The following is a 23,125-nucleotide window of genomic DNA, read 5'->3' as shown; positions in this document are numbered from 1 at the left end:
GGAACGGGTGGCCAATAGCGCCCGCGGCGCTGCCGGCTGGCCCGTGCGGTGGGCGGATTTACGAGGTGAAAATACGACCTCTGTGCCGCCGGCCGCGCCACAGGGCGGGCATGAATGCCCGACGCTGGTAGATCACACTTCACAGCACAATGGCTGATGTGTTGGCTGTGTGTGAGGGAAAACAGGATTGTATTTTTGTGGTGTACTTTATTGCAGCGTTGTTTATATGGACGGCTTTGCATTTACAGCGTTTCGCTTGCATGTTCGAGAGTTGCCTGTAACATTTGGCGATGCGACGCACGTTGGAGTTGACCCGAGTTGGACCACAATGGGCCCGGAGTTCGGACACGAACCAGCGGGTTTCTTTGAAACTTATTTGTCGGTTTTGGCGTCGCTTTGACGATTTTGCCCGTCACTTTACCTACAAGTTTAACTCTCAGACGCCGTAGAGAACACTAGCTTGCGAATTTTACTAAAGTCAATTGTTCTTTCCCAAAACATCCCGTAAACATCGAACATTAACGAGTGGGTTAATAAACCCACTCACCTAAACTTGCACTTTAATGAGCCGACTATTCGACGGCGTTCACCGCCTCGGGCCCAGTTCGAGTCAATTCCGCCTTGGAAGCCTAACTTGTCCCAACTCTGTCGAACAATTGTCGTTCAGTCCGCTCGCTGGGCGCGGCGCGGCGGCAGCTGGTGGTGCTCGACAGCCCAGGTACGGCTATGAGCGCTGCCACCGGGGCAGTGACGACGCCACGACCAACTTGGGCCCGGTCGGCGCCGAATGGGTCGGCTGACGACCGCCGGTGCCGCACCTCGTCTCGCCTGATGGTCGTATACGGGGAGCGGGCGGGACTCGTCATCTCCGGGCGGAGGGGCGCCAGGAACGGAGACGGTGGTGGGTAATTGAGACAGAGACGTCGGTGGTCTGTGTATGCAGACCGACAGAAGTGTGACCAGCTTGGTGCGGTGCGTCAATGGACAGACCGCGCTGATTAGACGGTCCTCTTACGTACAGCCATATTGTTAATTGTCAGTACCTAACTTGTTAATTTTTTACGTTCTACTCTACCCGCATTTATAAAGTACCTAATTTAATCAGTACAACGCCTTTTGGGGTGACTAACGGAGCAAGCGAGAGGGTGGGCCTTGCACATGCGAAATTGCGAGGGGATACCTCCAACTGACTTGTGCACGGCACCCTACTAACCGGTCTCTAGCGATATGCCAAATTTGAGCACAATCGGATTCGGCCCAGCCGTTCTCGAGATCTGGAAGCGGCACCCTGCACGTGCGCACGTGCAAAATGGGTCCCAACTGACTTGTGCACGGCACCCTACTAACTGCTCCGTAACCGTGTACCAAATTTGAGCGCAATCGGTCCAGCCGTTTTCGAGATCTGGAATCGACCCCTCATGCACGTACGCACGTGCAGCAGCACCCCAACTGTGGCACATGGATATGCATTGCCTAGTGGGTGCCTACCTACATGCCAACTGTCAGCGCAATCGGCCCAGTAGTTACCGAGATATATAGCAACTATTACAAAAGTGACACCACTTCGTTTTGCACGTGGCACGTGCATAAGGAGTCACCCACATGCATCGGAAATAGTCCAATACTTGGTAGAAGGAATGAAGCTACCCGACAAAAATTAGGTACCGCATGTAAATCGGTCAAGTGGTTACTGAGATATACCTAAGCGTCGCAAAAGCGTGACCACGGCCGGCCGGCCGGCCGGCCGCTCATACTCGTACTCAGAAATTTCCGTTAATCTAAGGAAAGACTACGCTCGCTTCGCTCGCTCCGTAATTAATAGTTATTCATTACACTATGATGCCTACAACCCATGCGTTGAATGACCATTGACGGGTTTCTTATACTATCCTCACCCAGTTTTTTCATTGTTCAGATGCTGTGATCAGAGGATGCCCTACTGTCAGTCCGTGTATAAGTCGGTCTGTCTCACCGTCTGACCTACGGCACGGCACGCCGCCTAGGCGTTGCCATGGAGACGAGTAAGCTGAACCGTCTCGGTCTCAATCCGTCAGTTATAAGCCAGTCACGTCGTTCTGCGGTAGGTATCCTTGACCGGGGTCTGGGACACGTCCACACACGGCACCGTCCAATTGGCCGTGGGTCTTTGATCGCCCTCTGTGACGGTCGACAGCTCATCCGTTAGCCATTGTGTGATCTACATGGTGAAGGATTCAGAGCGGCCATCGGCTCATTCGGTGCTGGGCAGTCTACAGCTCTCGTGCGGTCTTGGTCTGGTGTCTGGTTGGAGGACACTTGAAAATGTCAACCTCAACTGAACAAGAACGGAACTAACAAAACCCAGCACACAATTTGACATTTAAAATGTCAACATACCTAACAGGAACGGAACTAACAAAATCTGGCTCTCAAACTTGTGCGACATGTCGCTGGGTGATATTTGGCCTGTTATTGCAATAACACGTCTCGTTTATATACGGCCCGAGCCTTGATAGTGGCCAGCACCATCGGTATCGGTTCTACGAAGGTACATACCTACTTCTGCTGTAGCTGCTACACCAGCTGTCCGGCATGGCAATACTCGGCTCGGCTATTGCCGTTGATCCTCTAAATATGGGATAGACGTCTGGGATGAGCATTGGGCACTGAAGGGGGGGGGGGGGACTCTCGCTGGACGACGTGCACCGTCAGCACTTTTTCGCTCGAGTTCTGTCTGATTTCCGATAATGGTTTCAGGGGTAGACTGTGATCCGATGTGTGAGTTGCGATGCTACACTCACCGTTTCTATTCGACCGGGACGACGCTAATCGTCGTTTGAATAAATAAATGTCTTACCCAATGGATAGAGCGCCTAAGTATTGGCTAAAAGCCAGTTAACGTTCTTACTGCAAACTGTCCTCAGATTTGAGCTAAGTTCAACGTTTAGCCTGCAGAGGGCACAAACTCTGAGAGTGCCGTTTTTACAAAAATCGTTTTTTTTTTTAATGAATTTAGACTCAGAAAAGATACGACATTGATTTTGTAGGGATCGTTTTCCTCTCGTCGAGTCATGCCGAATGAACTATAATTTGAGCTTAAAGGTCATTTTGAACTTTTGACTTAAGGTCAAGGTCATGACCTGACCGAAAGGGGTTATGTTGCATATCAGTCGATCTTTATCGTCGAGCTGAACTCATCTAAGATTGTTTCATCGCTCTATCTCTATCATGCTCTATCATGCACAGTCTGTCTTGAAAGTACCGCGCAAAGTGACAGTGGATCCATCATGCCTGACCGAGGAAGGGCCTACTAAATTTGAGTCACCGAAGCAATTCACATCCTCGTCCATTCCCTAGGTCAATTGGTTCGGTGACTTTCCAGTTATAGCAGGCCCTACCTTAGTCAGGCTTGATGGATCCACCGTCACTTTGCGCGGTACTTTTAAGACAGACTGTACATCCCTGTCAAAAGTTATTGTCAAAAACAAAACTGCTGGAGAACTCGTGACCTAAGATGACCCCATGGGAGATAAGAATTGCAATGCACTGGTGCGATTTTCCGATAGTGTGTCATGATAACCTGTTATCCGATCTTGGAGTGTTTAGTTTGAGTTTCGTCTAAAAGAGGTGCATCTCAATTTTCTCCCATATAAACTCATATTGGAGAGGTCACAAAATTGACCTTATCTTACCGATTTAAAGATTCCGAGTTTTAAATTCCATACATATACCTACTGTTAATCGCTAAATTTCTAAATTTAAAGCTATCGTTCAGCCGATGTGGCTATGACGAGCATTAGAACGAGACATCAGTAGCCAACTAACATACCTATTGACGCCAACCACGCTCGAAACCTCCCGCCAGTTAGCCGAGAACGGTCAGAGGGATGAGCCCCGATAGAAGCTAAACTTAGGAAAAGCTCTCAGTACCATCGCCTGCCAACTGTTCAAAATGCGCATGATTTCCTCGTTAATTTCCATATAGACGATGATACCGGAACACCGGCACTCATGGGACGCCCGTGACGTCCTCCGTTCGCTTCGACTCTGTGGACTCTGAATTGAAAACGGATGGGGTGTCCTGGTACGCCTCTACAGGGCTCCATTTTCTATATTTGCAAGACCATCGTACCACATTTCTAACATTTTTCTCACTATCTTCATTTAGTTAGTTCACCCTAATGAATTATAGCATAGCCCATGGATAATTACATAATTATATCATCTAATAGCACATGTTTGTAATGGTTCGTTCTCAGTCCCATGCATGTACAATTACAGAAGGTAATATTCACGGCCTGATGCCCTCAAATGATTTCGAAAGGTATTGATTATTTATTTGGCTCAATTTTAATATTTAAACAATAAAAGCCATACTGAATTGAATTAGGGACTTTGGCGTATCTGAACAGGGCCTTATCATGCATCATGCAATATGCATGTTGCGTTATCATGCATGATTGAAGACCGCGTTGTGAACGGATCTGGCCGCTGAGCGCGATTCAGCTCACTGAGTGAACGCGTGACTTCTAAGGCCGTCCATCCCAGTCCCCCTCCCATTTATCCGAGCTATGATCAGCTCTCCAAGTCCGCCTCGGAAACGGGAAATCCGCCTAGAAAAACTTGTTTTTCCACGTAAAGTAAGATTGAAACGACTTACGGTGGCATCCCAATAGTGATTCCAACAACTCATTTCAATTTATTTCCGGGAGTTCGCTGTGTATTTCGCCTGAAGTCACAGTCGTAGGTTATGATGCAATGCATGCCGTCACCCGGGTCCAATCATGATTGAATGCCGTTGACCTTATTCACGGTCTTTGGTTGCATCTACGATGTATTGACAAAGCGGATCTAAGTTAACGAACTCATGCTTATTCATGGGAATGCTACTTTTTTCGATGAACTGTGCGAAAACAGTTTTACATTTAATAGTCGTTTGTTGTATCTGAATTTCAACCGGTGCCGCCCAAAAAAAAATCACACTTTGTAAGATTGTGACACTAACATCATGATGTGGTGAATTATTATCAAAATGTTAATAAATTCTTTTTCTTTCTTTTTTGACACTAGGTACCTGGCTGTTACTCTGCCTTCTTAGTTCTTCCTGTCGTCCTCTTTTCTCTTTCCTGCTTTCCTTTCTAACTCTTATCTTCTCGGGCTGTATATATGCTACGCATTTTTGCTGGTTTCAAAATTACATATTGCATCCCATATATCTTGGTCCTTCTCTTCAATTAGGTATTTTGCCCACTGCCTCTACTCTATGTAAGCTTTCCTTCTCACCTTTCCACCTGCCATCCGTCTATATGTCGGCGCCGCCTACCTCCCCAGTCCCTACCTACCTCCCCGCCTACCTCACCGCCTACCTCCCCGCCTATCTCCCCGCCTATCTCCCGGCCTACCTCCCCGCCTAGCTCCCCGCCTGCCGCGTGCCGCGCGCCTGTGGCCAGAGAAGCCGACGACGTGGGCGGCGCTCCGAGATCAATGTGCGGTGACGGTAACTGGCGGCAGCGGCACGGCGCCTCACTCGGATCCGGTCACGCGGCACGGTCGCGCGGGTCACGCGGCAGTTCGCGCGGGTCACGCGGAAGGTCGCTTAGGTCACGCGGAAGGTCGCCAAGGTCACGCGGAAGGTCGCCAAGGTCACGCGGAAGGTCGCGCGGGTCACGCGGAAGGTCGCGCGGGTCACGCGAGACGCGTGGATAACGAAGTGGCTAGTGTAGGTGACTGATCGTTGAATTGTCAGCAACAAGCTGTCAAAATTATGCGGCTCAACCACGAGCGTGTCAGTCGGAGTCCGCGCCGAAGGTGAGTGGAACGGTGAGCCGTCTTTTTTTTTGCTTGTTGATGTGTCTTTCACTTGTTTCTTTTATGATTCCGTGTGTTATCGCTGTTCCGTTTGAGCTGTTTGGGGTCACTTTAGGTATGGCGAATCTGCTCAGTAGTAGGTACAGTAGGCATTAGACAACTAATGTGTAATTACATGTAATGCATAGTTGTCGGACTTTCGTCCCCGTCTTGAGATGAGATGAGAAGACGGGGACGAAAGTCCGACAACTAACATCAGTGATACTAACACCTCGTCTCAAGCATTCAGAAGAACTATGTAATGCATAGTTCGTTGTCTACGTATTACGTAAGCCTTATGAAAGGCTTATCATCTTGTTTTATCGTGTCCTTTGAAGGATGACGGTAATGAACTCTTTCTATAATGAAAATCTTTTTTATCCTTTCCTAACACGCCATAAGCACGTTGTGCGAAGAGATAAACCGAGATTACTAAAACATTGGATTCACGTTTGAAAACTTTGCAGAGCCGGGCTTACGAACTGTGCATCATATTCCAACGCTCCAGCCTTATGCTCACTCCGCTAACTGATCCGGTCTAAAGCACAATCTCCTAATTAATGTCATATCTTGGCACGGGGATGTGAAATCGCATCGCGACATAGTTTGCTGTTTTATCTTATTAGCACACACATATAAACCACATGTAAACCACGTCACCATGTAATAAAAGTAAGTCACCTGCGGTCAATTTCATAAAAAGGGTGCAGAATACAATCGGCTCAGTTTTCCACCAACGTGGTTGCAATTCACGCCCAAACGGTTTTTTAAAGACACTGTAGCCGCAACCACGTGATGTTTTCAACTATGATTTAACCCTCGCCGGACCTATTGGTTTTCTACATACGCGCCGGCCGAGGGGGGGGGGGGGCGGGTACGACCCCCCCCCCTCGCCGTTTCGCCCCTGGTGGAGCTAGCGCGTCGCGGAAAAAACGAGCGTGTGCGCCGTTACGAGACGCAGAGATTGGTACCCGATTTTAAGGTCCTAAGTCATCCGGTGACCTCTGAGGTCAGGTCAAGTGCCTCAGGGTACGGTTCAGTTTTTGGTGAATAACTTCGCAAAAAACGGCCGCAGAGCGCCGATTTTGGCAGCATCGTGTTCGCCTCGCTCAGGCGCGTCGAATGATATACTTTTTGTCCGGGTCAGGTCAACTTGAGGTGTTGACCTCAGGTCAAGGTCAGGTCAGCACCCCCAGGTCACGAAGTTGGTCGAAAGAGGTCATGTCGCATATCATTCGATTCGGCAAGCCTTCCTGAGTCCATTGGTGCCTTTCCCGACTCGCTAGCTCAATTTGATCAAGAGTTATTGACGAAAAACTAATTTGACCTTGATGACGTCCTAAATGACGTCACGCAAGGTCAACATTGCAAAAGTGACGCATCTAACCTTGCAAGGAGTGCATCAAATCACGATTCTGTGTGCTTGAGATAGTTGGAAATCGTTCCCGGCGCCAGAATAGCAGTTTGAATTTTTCCCCATTGACTTATAATGGTGAGGTCACGAAAATGACCTGACCTCATATGACCTTTAGGAAAAATCCGAGATATACAAGTTGTGGGACTCATAATGGATACTGGATCCTGCAAGTTTCATTTCCCTGTGACATCTCCTCTGGCAGTGAGGGCGTTGCGAAGTTGCGACATCTGAAGACCGTGCAGAGGTTCACTTATGACGTCATAGGTCAGTGACCTGACCTGACCCAAAAATGCGGCTGGTGTCAAAAGATCCGGCTTGGATCAAAGGTCAGGTATGCTAAGTTTCAGCTCTCTATCGCCAGCGTGTTCGGAGCTATCGCGAAAAAACCCTATGGGGGGGCGGCACCCGCCCCCCCCCCTCGGCCGGCGAGGGTTAAGTGATGAATGTAGTAAATTGCATCTAAAAACAAACCGAAACCTGCAAATAACTTATGCATCAGTAGTCTGGATGTTCAACAAAAACTTAGCTACTGAAATACCTACAAATTTAATTAATTCTCTTCCCTTTGGTGGCTCCGTTTTATAGCTGCTAAACTTGTTTTCTTTTTAAATAGCGAACTCTTCCATCGAGCTTACTTGGCTCAAGTTCTCCATATGCGTCAAAATGCTTTTGTTTGCAGATGACGAAACACTAATGACCCGGAACTGTGTGTGCCCTCTGGCTCAACCGGTATCGACAAGGAGGATAGGTATAAGCTCAGAGACGTCATCGCCGCAGGCTGTGAAAGTTTCGGTAGACGGTACCTCGCTTCACTTCCTCACTCAGCTCGCACTGCTGCACACAGCCGCTATTTGAGTTCGGAAGTGGCCAAAATGCGATAACTCGTTAACCAGTTGACATTTTGCCAAGGAATTTTTATTATATGTGAAGTAAACCTTAAGGTCACGTATGGAAACGTATGAGCATCCTGCTGATCCAGCATTGCCGTAAAAATATTTTTGCTTGTAATCCGTGGATAACTGGTATATCCCATAACGGGTGACTCGGGAGGGGATTCTGCATAGCTTCCCCATGCTGTCTTCGAAACTACTCGTTCAATACTAAAAATTCAAACGGCTTCTGATAGGAATAGCTGGCAAACGAAACCTAACTTTGTCACAAAAGGTCATGGAAAGGTCATGGGTCACAAAGGTCATGGAAGGAAATGTATACATTTTTAAGGTCATGCGACACATCTTTAATGGTCCATTTCGGCAAAAGCATCTAAAAATGATGTCATCTGGGTCGTCCGATTCGAAACTATTTCCTTTCGACAAATGAAGGTCAGGTCACGGCGAGGTCAAAAGGGTCAAATTTTGAAGTTGAACATTCTCAACAAAAAAGTTGTGCATCGGATGCAATTTGAGCTCTGGAACACGATGATGCTATTCGTTTTGGTTTTCGATGTCAAGAATGTACTGAAATTGCCTTTGCAATATCGAAAATTGTGATTAACCGACTACGGTAAAATGCAAAAGCCGATAACATTGCCATTTCTGAAGATATCTGACTGAAACTTTCCAAAAGCAATGCAAATGTTAAATACCAAAGCCAATAAGGTTCATTCTGGTCGATGGCTGCTCCCCAAAACTCTGAATGTTATCAACCATATCGGACATTCTTACGATGTTCTGTTGGCTGGATGTCTTTTTGCTTTATTGAATTTGATCGGACTACATTCAGTTAAGACGACGTACATCTATTGGTCACCAGAAAGTATACCCACAAGTCAATCGACAATCGACAACCAACAAATGCAATCGACACGAGCGTCGAACACCCCTCCGCAGGGCCTATTTTAAGACAATTGGACTGGGGTGGCCAGGCAGTGGTGGCGCCCCTGTCTCTTGTGTTGGCGCCCCCCCCCCCACCGAAATACTGCTGTGCGCAGCATTTCGATGGGGGGGGGGGGCGTCGCAATCGAGTCTCAGAATCTTTTCTTTGTGACGGTAGTACGTAAGGACTAACGTTTCGGGAAAGTGTCTGGAGGCCTTTGTTGGCATAGTTTTTTTTCTAACATAGCCCTTTCGGGCGATGCATGGAAAGAATTAAGCCAAAAGTCGGCTGTGCATGGTGCAACCCCCTTTCGTCAGAGAACTTTTACTGCTTATGCCGATGGCCCTCAAATCCCCCCCCCCCCCGATCCGTCCATGATAAACACCTTCCCATACCAAGCAGCCGGCGTCACTCGAGGTCACTTTATCTTGAAATTTCGATATCGATGACCTAAGGTCAGGTCAATTTTTCGACCTCTCCATTAGGTATAAGTCAATGGGAGAAAATTGAAAAGCGCCTCTTTTAGACGAACGCCATTCTAAACATTTTCAAACACTAAGTTACGAGTTAACATGACACGCTGAACCAGAAAATGGCACCCGTGACCCCTCGTTATGCCCCCGAGGTCATATCAGGTCACGAATGGTATCTAACAGTTTTTCGCTAATAACTTCTGATAGAGGCAAGCTAGAGCGATGAAAACGCCTTAGATGTGTTCGGCTCGACGTTGCGGATCGACTGATATGCAGCACGACCTTTTCCGGTCAGGTCATTACCTTGACCTGTAGTCAAATTTTCAAGTTGACCTTTCAAGGTCAAATTATAGTTCATTCGACGCGTCTAGACGAGAGGAACACCATGCTGGCAAAAATACTGTCGTGTCTCTCTTGAGTCAAAAGTTATTGAAGAAAACGAAGTTTTTGCACTCTGGAGGCTAAACCGTTGACCTGAGGTCAAACCTGAGAACATTATTCAGAAAGCCCTGTAAAAGAGCTATCGATTGCGCTTTTCCGCGGCGCTGTAGCTCTATTGGTTCCCGAGTTGTCCGTCGGCAGTTTCGAAAAATGTTGAAATAACAAAATTTGACCTTTGATGACCTTTGGTGACCTGACCTTTGACCTGACCTAAAAAAATAACAAGTGGGTATTTTCGTCATGGTTTTTGACGTCCTTTCGGATGCCGCTTACCGCGTGTCGCTACTTGGCCCAGGAGCCGACTTAGAAGGGGGGTGTTCAAATCCCCGCCCCCCTCCCCCAGCAGGGCGTGGAAATCCAGGACCCCCAGTGGGGCGCGGGTTAAACCGCCGCCCGCCAGATTTTTCTCTTGGAAATACCCTCGTCAGAAGCAATGCGTGCACGTGCGTTTGAAAATCCATTGTTGATCACACGGCCTGTCTCATAGCCACATGACAAATTTAATTTTGCGGCCGATACTGATAGGGCTCCCAAAGGTGCAGTTGGCGCCCCAGTAGTGGTGTGGCGCCCCAATCGTGTCTGGGCGCCCGAATGTTGATAGGGCTCTTCAGTCGTGGTAGGCGCCCAAGTGCTGGTAGGGCGCCCCATTGCCGGTAGTGTGTCCCAATCGAATTAGAGAGTCCCATAGCTCAGTTGGTAGAGCACCGGACTCCCGGTAGTGAGAGCCCGGGTTCGAGTCGCTCCGGTGCTCGATATTTGAGACTCCTGAGGGGATGGTCTGTGGTTGGTGGGAGCAGCCGCAGCCAGTTGAAGTCAGTTGAGTGGGACAGGTTGTGTCCGGCTTTGAAGGGCACGTTAAACTTAGGCATCTAAATTATTCCGTTACCCGGAATTGCGCGATCAGACGGTAGGGGTCGGGGTCTACGCAACAAGCTCTGCTTAGCGTGGGCTCCGGCTCTGTCAATCCGTCCATTCAAACATTCAAGCTAAATTTATAAAAAAAAAGTAGGGCGCCACAGTTGCGGCAGGGCGCCCCCAGTAGTGAGAGGGCATCCCATTGGTGGTGGTGGCGCCTCAGTGAGCCCTTTTCCCCCTGTCAAGCTGAGTTCGCCCCAAGAATGTGTCGCCTCCGTGATTGTCGGCAGCCAATATTTGTGGGCAGACTTTTGGGCTGTTTTGCACTGGGGTGGCAAAGCAAGACGACTGGGGTGGAAAACCGCACCACTGGGGTGGGTTTTGCCACCCCAGTTAACATGTTAAAATAGGCCCTGCCCCTCCGCACAAGTAACTGCCGGGGGCGATTAGAAGGACCGCGCTCCTCTCTCGCAGCTGATTGGTCAGCTGCCGAACCGCACAGACGTCAGCTGCACGGCCGCCGCCCGGCCGACCTGACCGGGGTCGGCCGGGCGGCGACCTAGCGTCACTAGAACTGTAATAACTTTTGCCGGCAGTGTGATGCCGACCTAATTTTTTCAGCAAATGAATCACAATTGTACGGTATATGTTATGGACGTTGTCTCGATGTGAAGCACGTTGTGCGTTTTTTGGTAGGCCTATGTAAATATTGAAATCCTCAAGCCCTTCTGCTTTGTGCAAGTGTGCAACAACTAGCTTACAATAACTGATTGGGAAGTTTTTTGGATGCACTTTTGTTACCAATAGATTCCTCACATTTTCCCCTTTCAGCTGATATCTTACTTACGCATTTTCAAGCAAAGAATATGACAGGAGACTCGTCAACATTTACATGAAAATCGCAGCACAAGTTCGGTCTCACGGAACAAAACAAAACGGTGTACTTTGGGAGCCCACCAATCTGTGCCAGAATGAGTAATATTTTTTCTGGATGATATGTTATACAGTCTGATCAATTTACGACCAGAAAATGTGAGAAAAGCACGCTTTAAAATTTGTCGAAAATTAGGGTATTGGCCACTTCTGAACCCTGATAGCGGCTGTGTGTGCTGGCTTCCATTGGCTCGTAATCAGCAGGCCCCTTCCGCCTTCGTTTGAACGTTTGAACTTCGAACATTTACTAAATAAGCATACGAAAATATGTCTGTCAAATTATTGGCCACCGAAACGCTATGTGCTGCATGATAGTTTATATTTGCAAATTTCTAGCCTAGGCCAGCCTCGCCCATCAGAAGCCAAGTGAAATGTATACCAATTTCTAGACAGCTGAAATTTAGACAACATCTCACCACCGATTCAGGGCTGAAAAAAGTGTTTCGGTGGTTGTCGTCCAAAGGCAAACGGGTTTATTTGGTTGTCAACTCAAGATATCTAACCCGCACCCCGCTGAGGGTCCTTGATTTCCACGCCCTGCTCGGGAGGGGGGGGGGGGGTCAAGCACCCGCCCTTTTAACTCGGATCTTGGTTCACGTAGTGACAAGCAGTAAACGGCATTCGAAAGACCGTCCAAAATAAGGGCGACGAAAATATGACATTCGTTTTATAGGCTACGTCATAGGTCAGGTCACCAGAGGTCATTAAATGGAAGATATTGCCTTTCAATTTTTTTTTACACCGACGCACAACTCGGGAGCCAATTATATAGAGCTATACAACGCCACGGAAAAGATTAGATAGCCCTTTTGAGTTTTGACTCTTTCGGTGACCCTTCGACGGTGCCACTGGTCGACTTCCACTCACCTTTGAACAAAACGCGCTCAAGTTGGTACATTTCAGTCGTGCAGACGCCACGGACCCTGCGTGCGAATATATTATAATTCCGCTCCTTTTTGATAGCGCAGGGTGCTCAGCCGTCAGCCTCAATTGTCCGACGATCCGTAACCCGGTTTACATAGGGTTTGTTGCAAGCTTATATCTCCGTCCGTGATGTTGCAAAAGATGCCAATGGTGCTGAACAATTTACAAAATGATCCCCTCTAAATATTTGAAGACCACTGCATCGAAATTATCGCCAAATTAACGAGCTAGAGCCTCGTCAAATATGCTATGTAAACCGGGTTCGTGTCCCTCGACCTCGGAAGTCCTTCATCCTCGTGGGCATGACATAGCGTGCCCTCCCCTCGGCCTCATCAAAACATTACCGGCACTGACACGGTCCCACTCAAGATGTCCCGCCGCGGACCTACCCCCAGGCGCCACCGGGGTGGGTTTTGACGTCACAAAAGGAGCCCCGGCGGATTGGAGGGGACGCTAACTGGCCGCCGGGCGGGGGGCGGCGCTGAAGGGTGCGCACAGGGGCCGGCCGAGTCCTGGAATGTACTAGATTTGCCAGACACGTGTTGCCAGCGGACAACCACGGCGACCACTTGGTATGCCATTGGTCGTCTTTATGAGGGTCGCCGATCGGCCGTCCGAACGATGGTCGAACGACGCAGTATATACTAAATAGCTACGGGGAGTTGGAATATGTCTGTAGCTACCAGGAAATTTTCCACTGGGATGCCGCCGCGTACGCCGGAGGTAACGGACTCGAGAACTGCGTGAGTAGATGTGATGGGGAGGGACAGAGGCGATTGGGTTGCGTGGGCAGAGGTGGATGGATTGTGCGCATCTAACCGCGGAAGGAGTTAATCAGTTCAGGCGCTGCGCGTGGTCGCCATAAGATCGTCTTATCGGTTGTCGTCGACAACGACAAAACGATACAATTTTTCACCCCTGCGGCACCGAATTAAACCGCGCTTTACAGAGCACCCTCGATCCCTCAGTCCCCCTCCCCTCCCGACGCCAAACCAAAAATGTTCGGTAAAAGCTCTTCATCATATGCTTCAGCTCGGGCACTGCGTAGGTACTAGGTATGCTGCACCGCACTACACGTAAGCTCAGCGGCACAGCATGCTGAGCCACCGTGCCGCCGCGCTACCGCGCCGCCAGACCAGCGCGGCGGGACATCTTTGTTCCTTTCGACTTTGTGTAGGCTTTTTCACACCAACTTTGTATAAATTATACTTTGAGAATGATTGAGAATGATAACTGATCTTCCTCCTGGCTATATATATTTCTTACCAATTATTGTAGATTCCTGAATCCTGACTTCTGAGTGCCTTGGTCCTTAGGCAATAGGCAATGATGCATGTTTGCTTGAAAGCATGGTAAGAGGCACCTGCGGTATTCAACGGGATCGCTTAGCCTTCAGACACTTGGCCTTGATGGCTCCTTATTATACACTTATTTGCCGTTTTACGGTGTCAATCATTTGTGACCTTGGACTTGGTTCAAAATGCCAATAAATTAGGGCTGGAGCAAATCACTGTCTGCGTTTGCTGATACAAGTGCCTATACCTACGTGAAAATGAATTATATGTAAACTGTTAAAAGTCATGGGTATTGGAGGCGGGGAAGGTGTGGGCTCGAGCCTCCCGAAGTGGCACAGTCCCAACCTCCACGAGTAAAAGAACAAGAACCGAGTGAAATCTATGGGCATCTATCAGAGCAATGAAAACATTGCACTCAATCGAGTGGGTAACAAACCGTTCCAGGCAAAACGTTGCTACGTTACCCGAACTAAAGGAGCCTGCTTGTTTTTACCCGAAAATTTAGCGTAATCGACCGTTCAGTGTCATCCCAGACCACCATGTCCCTAACATGTGTGTCTCTGAAATCGGACTAATTTCCCGTTTGCAGCTGCGCTGATGTGAAATTCATCCCGTTTTCCATATCGGTGTCGCTGTGGTTAATACGATCAGCGAGCGTGTGCTCGGCGAAACTCGATGAAGGCATCCCACACTTTCATCGTAACCCGCTGGATAATTAAATTCAGCCTGGTTGATACGCCGGAGGTAGCGTGGGCTCGATTCGCTCGCTATTTGCCGTCCATAACCTTCCCCGAGAGACCGAGAGACCTGTGCTAATGCACGACCTATGGTCCCGAAGCATCTGTTATTGGATAATATTGCCTTGCACATAGTGACCAGGTCGTCAGCAACATAAATTATTATGCTGATACATACATTAACGGTCGTGGTCCCAGTCCCGGTGCGTCTTCCAATAAGTTCTCTCTCTCTCTCTCTCTCTCTCTCTCTCTCTCTCTCTCTCTCTCTCTCTCTCTCTCTCTCTCTCTCTCTCTCTCTCTCTCTCTCTCTCTCTCTCTCTCTCTCTCTCTCTCTCTCTCTCTCTCTCTCTCTCTCTCTCTCTCTCTCTCTCCTCTCCTCTCCTCTCCTCTCCTCTCCTCTCCTCTCCTCTCCTCTCCTCTCCTCTCCTCTCGTTGAGATCCATTCTCATCCCGTTTCATGATTCCACCCCATTTGGTGCACCTGTTGGCTGATGCGCTGGTCGTTCGCCCTCTGGCTCATTTCGCCCGTTATCCACCGCAGTTCGGGGCCATAGGGAAAAGCGGCCCACACAGCTCTTATCAATACGGTATAACGTTTCGCACTGGGATGTATAGTGGATCAGGTTACACGCTGAACGTAAATGGTTTTAAAAGACGACCTACGCCGGTGGACTGTTGCGGAGAGAGAGAGAGAGAGAGAGAGAGAGAGAGAGAGAGAGAGAGAGAGAGAGAGAGAGAGAGAGAGAGAGAGAGAGAGAGAGAGAGAGAGAGAGGGAGAGAGAGAGAGAGAGAGAGAGAGAAGAGGAGAGGTACGGTAGGTAGAATCCGACTGATCCGAGCATGTAATTTTGATAGGTATGTGATGACAAATGAGGTATGCGCCGCGGTCTGCGGAAACATATTATACAATTGGTGGGCGATTTATGTGGAAATGATATGCTCATCATGCACATGTGGTAAGCCGCCTTTCACCGTTTCAGGGTGGCTGTGACGGCACTGAGGATCACTACAGAGTAGCCGGGCAGTCGGTACGGCTGCAGCAGGATGCGCCGACGGTCCCCTATACTGCTGCTGCTGCCGCTGGTGTTGGCGCACGGCGCCGCGGCTGCCGTCGACTCGCCCTGCCGATACGTGGGCACCGTGGCGCACTGCGAGGGCCGCAACCTGACCGCGCTGCCTGCCGGCCTCTCCTTCAACACCACGGCGCTGCTGCTGCACGGCAGCCGGCTGCAGCGGCTGGCGCTGGACCGACTGCGCCGGCTGCCGCGGCTGGGCCGGCTCGACTGCAGCGGTGCCGGCGTCACCAGCGTCTCCGGCGCCGGACTGACGCTGCCCGCGCTCCGCCAGCTCGACCTCAGCCACAACGGCCTGTCGGCCGTCACCGAGAGCATGTTCCGCAGTCTGGCGGCGCTACGCGAGCTCGACCTGTCGCACAATAGGGTGTCGCTGGTGGCAGACACGGGGCTGGTGCTGCCGCGACTCACTGCGCTCAATATGTCCCACAATCGCCTCAGCTCGCTGTCCAGGTTCACCCTGATTGATCTAACCGAGCTACGCCAGCTTGATCTGTCGCACAACGAGCTGCAGCACTTAGCTCGCGGCCCGCTGGTCGGCACGCGCGAGCTCACCCTGCTCGATCTGTCCCACAATCGGCTGAGCCGTCTGTCGACGGACGCGCTCCGCTCTCTGCGCGTGCAGACACTGGACCTGTCGGCGAACGTGTTTCGGCGGCTGCCGACGGCGGCGTTGATGGCGCTCAAATGGGCGGCCGTGCTGGATCTGAGCGGCAGTCCGCTGCCGCAGCTGGAGACCGGCGCGCTGCGCAAGCTGAGCGTGCGCGAGGTGCGGCTGCGCGTGGCGCCGGAGCTGCGCCAGCTGTCGCGGAGCTCCGTCTCCGAGCTGCCGCAGCTGGAGCGGCTCGACCTGTCCGGCAGCCCGCGGCTGCAGTTTGTGCACCCGCAGTTCTGCCGCCGGGTGCCGCGGCTGCGCCACCTCCTGCTCACCGACTGCGCGCTGCTAACTCTGGCCGCGCCGCCGGGCACACCCTCAGCGATGCGGGTCAGTCTCGGCGGCAACCCCTTGCGCTGCGACTGTTCCGTGCGCTGGCTGTGGCGGTCCGGTGCGCCCGAGCTCAGCTGCACAGACCGGCCGCCGGAGCGGTGCGCTCCATTCGTGCTGCCCCTGCAGGAGCGTCAGCTGACCGCCCAGCTGGGAGACACGACGCGGCTGGCGTGCGCCGCCACCGGACTGCCAGCACCGCAACTCGACTGGACCCTGCCCGGCGGCGGCCTCCTGGCGGACGGCGTCTGCCGACGACGCGCCTGCCTCCGCGACGGTACCCTGGTCTTGCTCTACCTGCACGCCGAGGACTCGGGTGTTTACACGTGCACCGCGCACAGCGAGCTGGGCACCGCTCGGCGCGCTGTCCACCTGCACGTGCGCGCGCCGCACGTGACGCTGGTGCCCGTGTCGGTGACGTCCACCTTCGTGACGGTGTCGTGGGAGGTGCGCGGCGGCAGCGTGGACACCATCCTGCTACAGCAGGAGGCCGGCTACTCGGGTGGCAACACCTCCTACCTGGTCACCAGCGCCGGCGTGCCGCCCCAGTCGTTCACATTCTCACGACTGCGGCCCGCACACAACTACACGTTCCGGCTGGGTCTGCGGCGGCGGCAGCACGTGATCGGGCTGAGCTCTCTGCGCGTCACCACCGCGCCGGCCGGCTTTTTGCGGCGGCGCGGCCGGCGGCGCAGCTACGTCAGCCTGCTGGCCGTGGCCGCGCCGGCCGGCCTGCTGCTGCTGGTGTGCCTGACGGCGGCTGGCTGCCGGCTACTGGCCAGGCCGCGGCGGCGCGCGGGCGGCGGGCAAGGCTCCTTGCTCAGTCCTACCTCTACGGGCTCGGACGTGGCGTTTCTGAGCGCGGCGCAGACGGCGGCTGCCGCTCAGCGTGACCAGGAGCCGCCGGAGACGCCCGACTCTCCCACAGCGCCGGCGGGGACGCACAGCGCCGCAGGGTATGTCAGTCTGCCGCAGCTGACCGGCGACGGTCGGGATGTGTAGGCTCAGCCCACGGTGGGGCCGACTGGCTAGTGCCGATCGGACGGCAGAGCGAGACGCGACGGACAGGGGAACCAGACAGAACAAACGGATAAACCAGACAGGACAGATGGGTGAACTAGACAGGACGGACGGGAGAACCAGACAGGTAGGACGGACAAATCGATCAAGCGTTGTCGAACGTGTGAACCAGGCAAGGTGGCCGATTATAGTTGCGGCTCTGCCGTCAACATGCGACGGAGATGGCATTGACTTAAATGACGACTCACTGTAGAGTGAAACAGCCTCTTCAGCTGGCGGGCCCTCTAAAGGGCTAACTCATCATCATTCGACGATTCCTGAGCCGTGGATTTAGAAGCTCATATTTTTGTCCCAGGTAAAAATAGGCTCTTCCGACCAGATAGGTATGAACTATAAACATACATTTCGTGCGGTGTTAATGAAATACATGTGTCGACAACAGGGAGCGTTATGTTGTGTGCATTTCGTGATACGAATGCTGGGAAAATCCTGTCCATTGCAAAGACACTGTTTTCGTAAACACACACAACAGGCAAGAAAAGGTCGCCAAGCTACATTTTCTTTGTTTTCCAAGCTGCTCTCCCATTTAGTTTTCGTGCGGCACCCATGACTCCAATAAAAGCGAGGCGTGAATGGCAGCAATCAGCCTTCAAAGCTCAAAGCTGTCAGCATAGCAGCATAGATTGTTAACCCTCGCGGGCCCTGGGAGCATTTTCGCCTCCATCCCCTCCCGAATATTAGCGATAGCTCCCGAACACTTCGGGATAGTAAAGCTAAACTTTATGTCTCTTTTTCCCCTTTAATATGTCATCTTGTGAAGTAAAAAGAATTGGGCTTAGCCCTCTTGATGACATCACATGGGGTCGATTTTTCTATAGACTCTTGCAGGTAAAACTCGGCATCACAGTCGAAGTTCAAATAGCTGCCAAAAATAGTTTTAGAGATAAAGACAAATTATGAGCACGGTTAGGTAGCATTTGATCTAGGGAAAAATAAAAAATAGTTTCGGTGACACGAGGTCAGAAATCAGGCCAACGACCCCAAGCTGGGGTTTTATTTCTTTGCAAATAATTTCAACAAAAATGGTCCTAGAGCTATTGCAGTGGTACCGTACCAACGAATTCGTCTTTTCAAGCCGCGTCGAATGACTCATACTTTGTTTGGAAAAGGCGGATGGGGGCTATTTTTGTCCCCCCCCCCAGACTTTTCGATATATCTCCAGAACCGCTGCGCCGTCACTAAACTTTCAGTGCCCTCCCGGGTATCAATTGTACACATTGCGACCAAACATTTTTCCAAAGACTATGATAGTTTGGCCGTAAATGACGTCAGAGTGACGTCATGTTCTGCCATTTTCGACCCGAAAAAAGGTTTCGCGGGAAGAGCTGTCAGGGCTATAGCTTTGAAGATACAGAAAAACGTTTAAGATATAAAAGGTGTAGAATTGCCAGGGCTACTAACTGTTCCTCGAAATTTTTATTAGGTATTTTTTTATTTTGAACACCAAAAAAATAATATAATAGCCAAAATTCCAAAAATGGCGCTATGTTATGGCGCATTCCCTAGAAGACTCGTGAGCGGCAAAACACTTTATCTTTGACCTGACCTGTGACGTCATCGGTGACTCCGAGTTAAATAAAATTGGAGTTCTTTTAACAGATTTGACAGGGCTTTCGAACCTCGTTTGAATGTTGCGGATCCGTCCAGAAGTTTCGGAGATACGGGGGGGGCAAAAATGCCCCCCCCCAACACACACACACCAGGCCGCGTTATAAACAGACCCCACCAGGGCGCGGGTTGAACATATCGACTGAAATACCGAATGGGCCTAGTGACCATGTTTATTTAAGACTGAGCTGTCCTTGGCGCAAAGCTTACACAACCCCAGGGCCCAGGCCAGTGAAAGGTCACAGCGATTTTGAAGTACATGTGTTTGCATCTTGAAGGCAAATATAAGTCGTGTGTAAGACAAACTGACCTGCAGTTCGTCAAGAGCCGCTGAACGAGGGCTGTCTCTGTTGATTGCTGTGCCGCCATCCGGAGTCGGAGCCGACAGAGGACTGGAGGAGGACCACCGAACAGCATTTGGGAGGACTGACAGAGTCCACAGAGGCCTGACGTGACGATCTGAGCTGATATGTCTCGCTTGACCATCTCACTACTGGTGGCGTTGGCCGGTCTCGCCAGCAGCGATACTGGGGCAAATGAGGAGCTCTACATCCCCTCTCTGACCAGTCCTATGCGGCACCTGATGGTGAGACCGGTGTCCAACCCATCGGAGCAGATTAGCGTCAGCATCGAACTTACTCTGGTTGACGTGGATTTCCACGAGGCTGACAACACGGCGACGCTGGGTGCCTGGCTGCATCATGAGTGGCTCGACAATCGATTGGGTTGGAGCGGTGGCAATGTGACAAGTACGCGCGTATTTGCGGTCAACATCTGGAGACCGGACCTGGCCGTCTACGACCGGGTGCCTGTGACGTCCAACTGGTTCTTGTCGATGCCGGCGATCGTCCACCAGACCGGCAAAGTGGTGTTCGTGCCGCCGGTGAGCTTCACGGTGCGCTGCCAGCGCCGGCGGACCGACACACAGGACCGCGTCACCTGTCCCTTCAAACTGGGCTCCTGGACGCACAACGTCGAGGAGATGGAGCTGGTGCTGAAGAGCAAGACCATCAACACCGACGAGATGATCAACAACGGACGCTGGGCGGTCGAGTCGACATCGCTCGCCTACAAAGAACGGCAGTACGATTGCTGTGAGGGGATATACGGCCACATCCAGGGCGAGATTGTTCTGAAGCCTCAGCTCTCTTAGGCCCTATGTACCAACATGTAGAAAGGTGATGGCGCCAGCCGTCTCTGCGTAATTTCTTCAGACAGTCCAGCGCAGGATGACTACGTCAGCGGTGTTGTTACGGTTTAAGTAAATCAGTGTCAGAGGTGAAAAACTTGCTACTCGCCTGCGTGCGTAGGTGACATAGGAATAAAGGGACAGATTCGAGCATCTCAGTTGATGCATTTAAAACAGATAACTAGGCCGTTTCCGCTAAAATCCGAGCTGTCTGCCCATAGGGCCACTATGGACCACGGCACAAAGATTTAACAGCGTCATCTCTTTGAAGACAGCTGGGGCTGAAAAATCCCGCCGGTGCAACAGCCGACATGCGTTGTGAAACGCCATAGACAGCGCAGGAAAAACGGCGAAAGCGGCGACAGCTCGTCCCCGCCCGTCGCCGGTTGAGCGGCAGCGGGGACCGGCGCGGCCTTGGCCGCCGTCGGAGTAGGGAGGGACTGGGCGACTGCCGACTGGGACGGGGGAGGTTACATCTGAGCCACACCACAACTGGGGCGAAATCTATGACCATCGGTCCCAAAAACTTGGTGGGAGCGTTGATAATTGGTTCTGACTATACTGAGGCAAAGGCAAGTGAATCACTGACAACTAACGATCCTTTCGTGAGTTTTGATTGAAGTCAAAGTGGATCAGAAAGCCAGGACGAGCTAGGAAGTCGATCAGACCTAGGTAAGTTAATTTATGCAGCGATAGTGATTATTTTTTTTTTGTTGCTCTGCAAAATGTGGTGATGCGTTGTAATGCCCAGAGGACGAAATTTGAAAGGTCAGTTTCTTTCTAACATTCTAGCCTCCTTTTCATTTTTTAGGTCTACAAAGGTGATGAGAAAACGGCAAACAATATGTTACCTACTGTTTCAAGATGACTTGTATAAAAGTTGGTGACAGCTAGACATCGCGTAATAGGTGACAGCTTTTGAGTTTTATTCATCTCTGCTCAGTGTGCGCACCTCTGAGTGTCGATGCGTTCACTGTAATATAATACATTTTTAGCGGCTGCCGAACGAAGTGTTGATGTCCCAAGCAAAAATAGATAGGTATGTAATATGTTGGTATAGGTACGTTTTAAACGTACCTATACCAACATAGGTATTACAGGGAAAGCGGTACTAAATTAGTACCGCTTTCCCTTAAGTACCAGTTTAATGATTTTTGATACTCAAAATAATCGGAAAAGAAAATGATTAATATTTACAAGAGAAATTTTTAAGAACTATATTGCGTCAATTGTGGAGGCTAAATACCTACCTAGTGGTGGCGCGGAAGCTTAATTGGTTCTGACTATACTGAGGCAAAGGCAAGTGAATCACTGACAACTAACGATCCTTTCGTGAGTTTTGATTGAAGTCAAAGTGGATCAGAAAGCCAGGACGAGCTAGGAAGTCGATCAGACCTAGGTAAGTTAATTTATGCAGCGATAGTGATTATTTTTTTTTTGTTGTTGCTCTGCAAAATGTGGTGATGCGTTGTAATGCCCAGAGGACGAAATTTGAAAGGTCAGTTTCTTTCTAACATTCTAGCCTCCTTTTCATTTTTTAGGTCTACAAAGGTGATGAGAAAACGGCAAACAATATGTTACCTACTGTTTCAAGATGACTTGTATAAAAGTTGGTGACAGCTAGACATCGCGTAATAGGTGACAGCTTTTGAGTTTTATTCATCTCTGCTCAGTGTGCGCATCTCTGAGTGTCGATGCGTTCACTGTAATATAATACATTTTTAGCGGCTGCCGAACGAAGTGTTGATGTCCCAAGCAAAAATAGATAGGTATGTAATATGTTGGTATAGGTACGTTTTAAACGTACCTATACCAACATAGGTATTACAGGGAAAGCGGTACTAAATTAGTACCGCTTTCCCTTAAGTACCAGTTTAATGATTTTTGATACTCAAAATAATCGGAAAAGAAAATGATTAATATTTACAAGAGAAATTTTTAAGAACTATATTGCGTCAATTGTGGAGGCTAAATACCTACCTAGTGGTGGCGCGGAAGCTTATGAATAATATTAGTTAACCAATAATACTGTCTTGTTCAAAAACAACTGCATGCAGATTGGCTGAGCTTAGCCTCTGCGACAGGTGGCTGCTTTCTTGGCATTCTTCTACAAGGTATGACATTACTCTAAAGGTACTCTTTTCCGAACGAGAAATGGAATGTCTTCGTTATGGGTGATCGTTGGGGCGTAAAAGCTCCTGATTCGTGCTAGTCTCTGCTCATGCTACAAAACTGCTATTCCAGTTCAAAACTTCATGTTTAAAGTGATACCTATATTTCCTTTATTAACCCCTGCCCCGCTGGGGGTCCTGGATTTCCACGTCTGCTGGGGGGGGGGAACACTGAACACCCCCTTCCTAACTCGGCTTCTGGGCCACGTAGCGACACGTGCAGAAGGTGGCGTTGGTAAAAAGGTGGCGTCAAACTAAAAAAATGTTGCTGTTTTGGGTCACCGTTGGATATCAAGTGCGCTG

The 23,125-nt window shown here is 50.3% G+C and overlaps 2 protein-coding genes across 2 annotated transcripts; both read left to right on the top strand.

Annotated features, from left to right (window-relative positions):
* The first annotated feature begins 5,528 nt into the window (after positions 1-5,528).
* LOC122367668 (leucine-rich repeat neuronal protein 2-like) lies at positions 5,529-18,239 on the top strand. Its single transcript, XM_043340985.1, has 2 exons — positions 5,529-5,787; positions 15,697-18,239. The coding sequence occupies exon 2, from the start codon at positions 15,761-15,763 to the stop codon at positions 17,774-17,776; it is 2,016 nt and encodes a 671-aa protein (XP_043196920.1). The 5' UTR covers positions 5,529-5,787; positions 15,697-15,760; the 3' UTR covers positions 17,777-18,239.
* Positions 18,240-19,756: 1,517 nt separating this feature from the next.
* On the top strand, positions 19,757-21,661 carry LOC122367667 (acetylcholine receptor subunit alpha-type acr-16-like). The gene has a single exon (XM_043340984.1). The coding sequence runs from the start codon at positions 19,932-19,934 to the stop codon at positions 20,613-20,615; it is 684 nt and encodes a 227-aa protein (XP_043196919.1). The 5' UTR covers positions 19,757-19,931; the 3' UTR covers positions 20,616-21,661.
* The last annotated feature ends 1,464 nt before the right edge of the window (positions 21,662-23,125 follow it).

This window comes from Amphibalanus amphitrite, unplaced genomic scaffold (assembly GCF_019059575.1).
Source record: "Amphibalanus amphitrite isolate SeventyFive unplaced genomic scaffold, NRLGWU_Aamphi_draft 000886F_arrow, whole genome shotgun sequence".
Classification (NCBI taxonomy): Eukaryota; Metazoa; Arthropoda; class Thecostraca; order Balanomorpha; family Balanidae; genus Amphibalanus; species Amphibalanus amphitrite.
The sequence above is the reverse complement of the archived record's forward strand: the minus strand, read 5'-3'. Positions and strand labels throughout refer to the sequence as shown.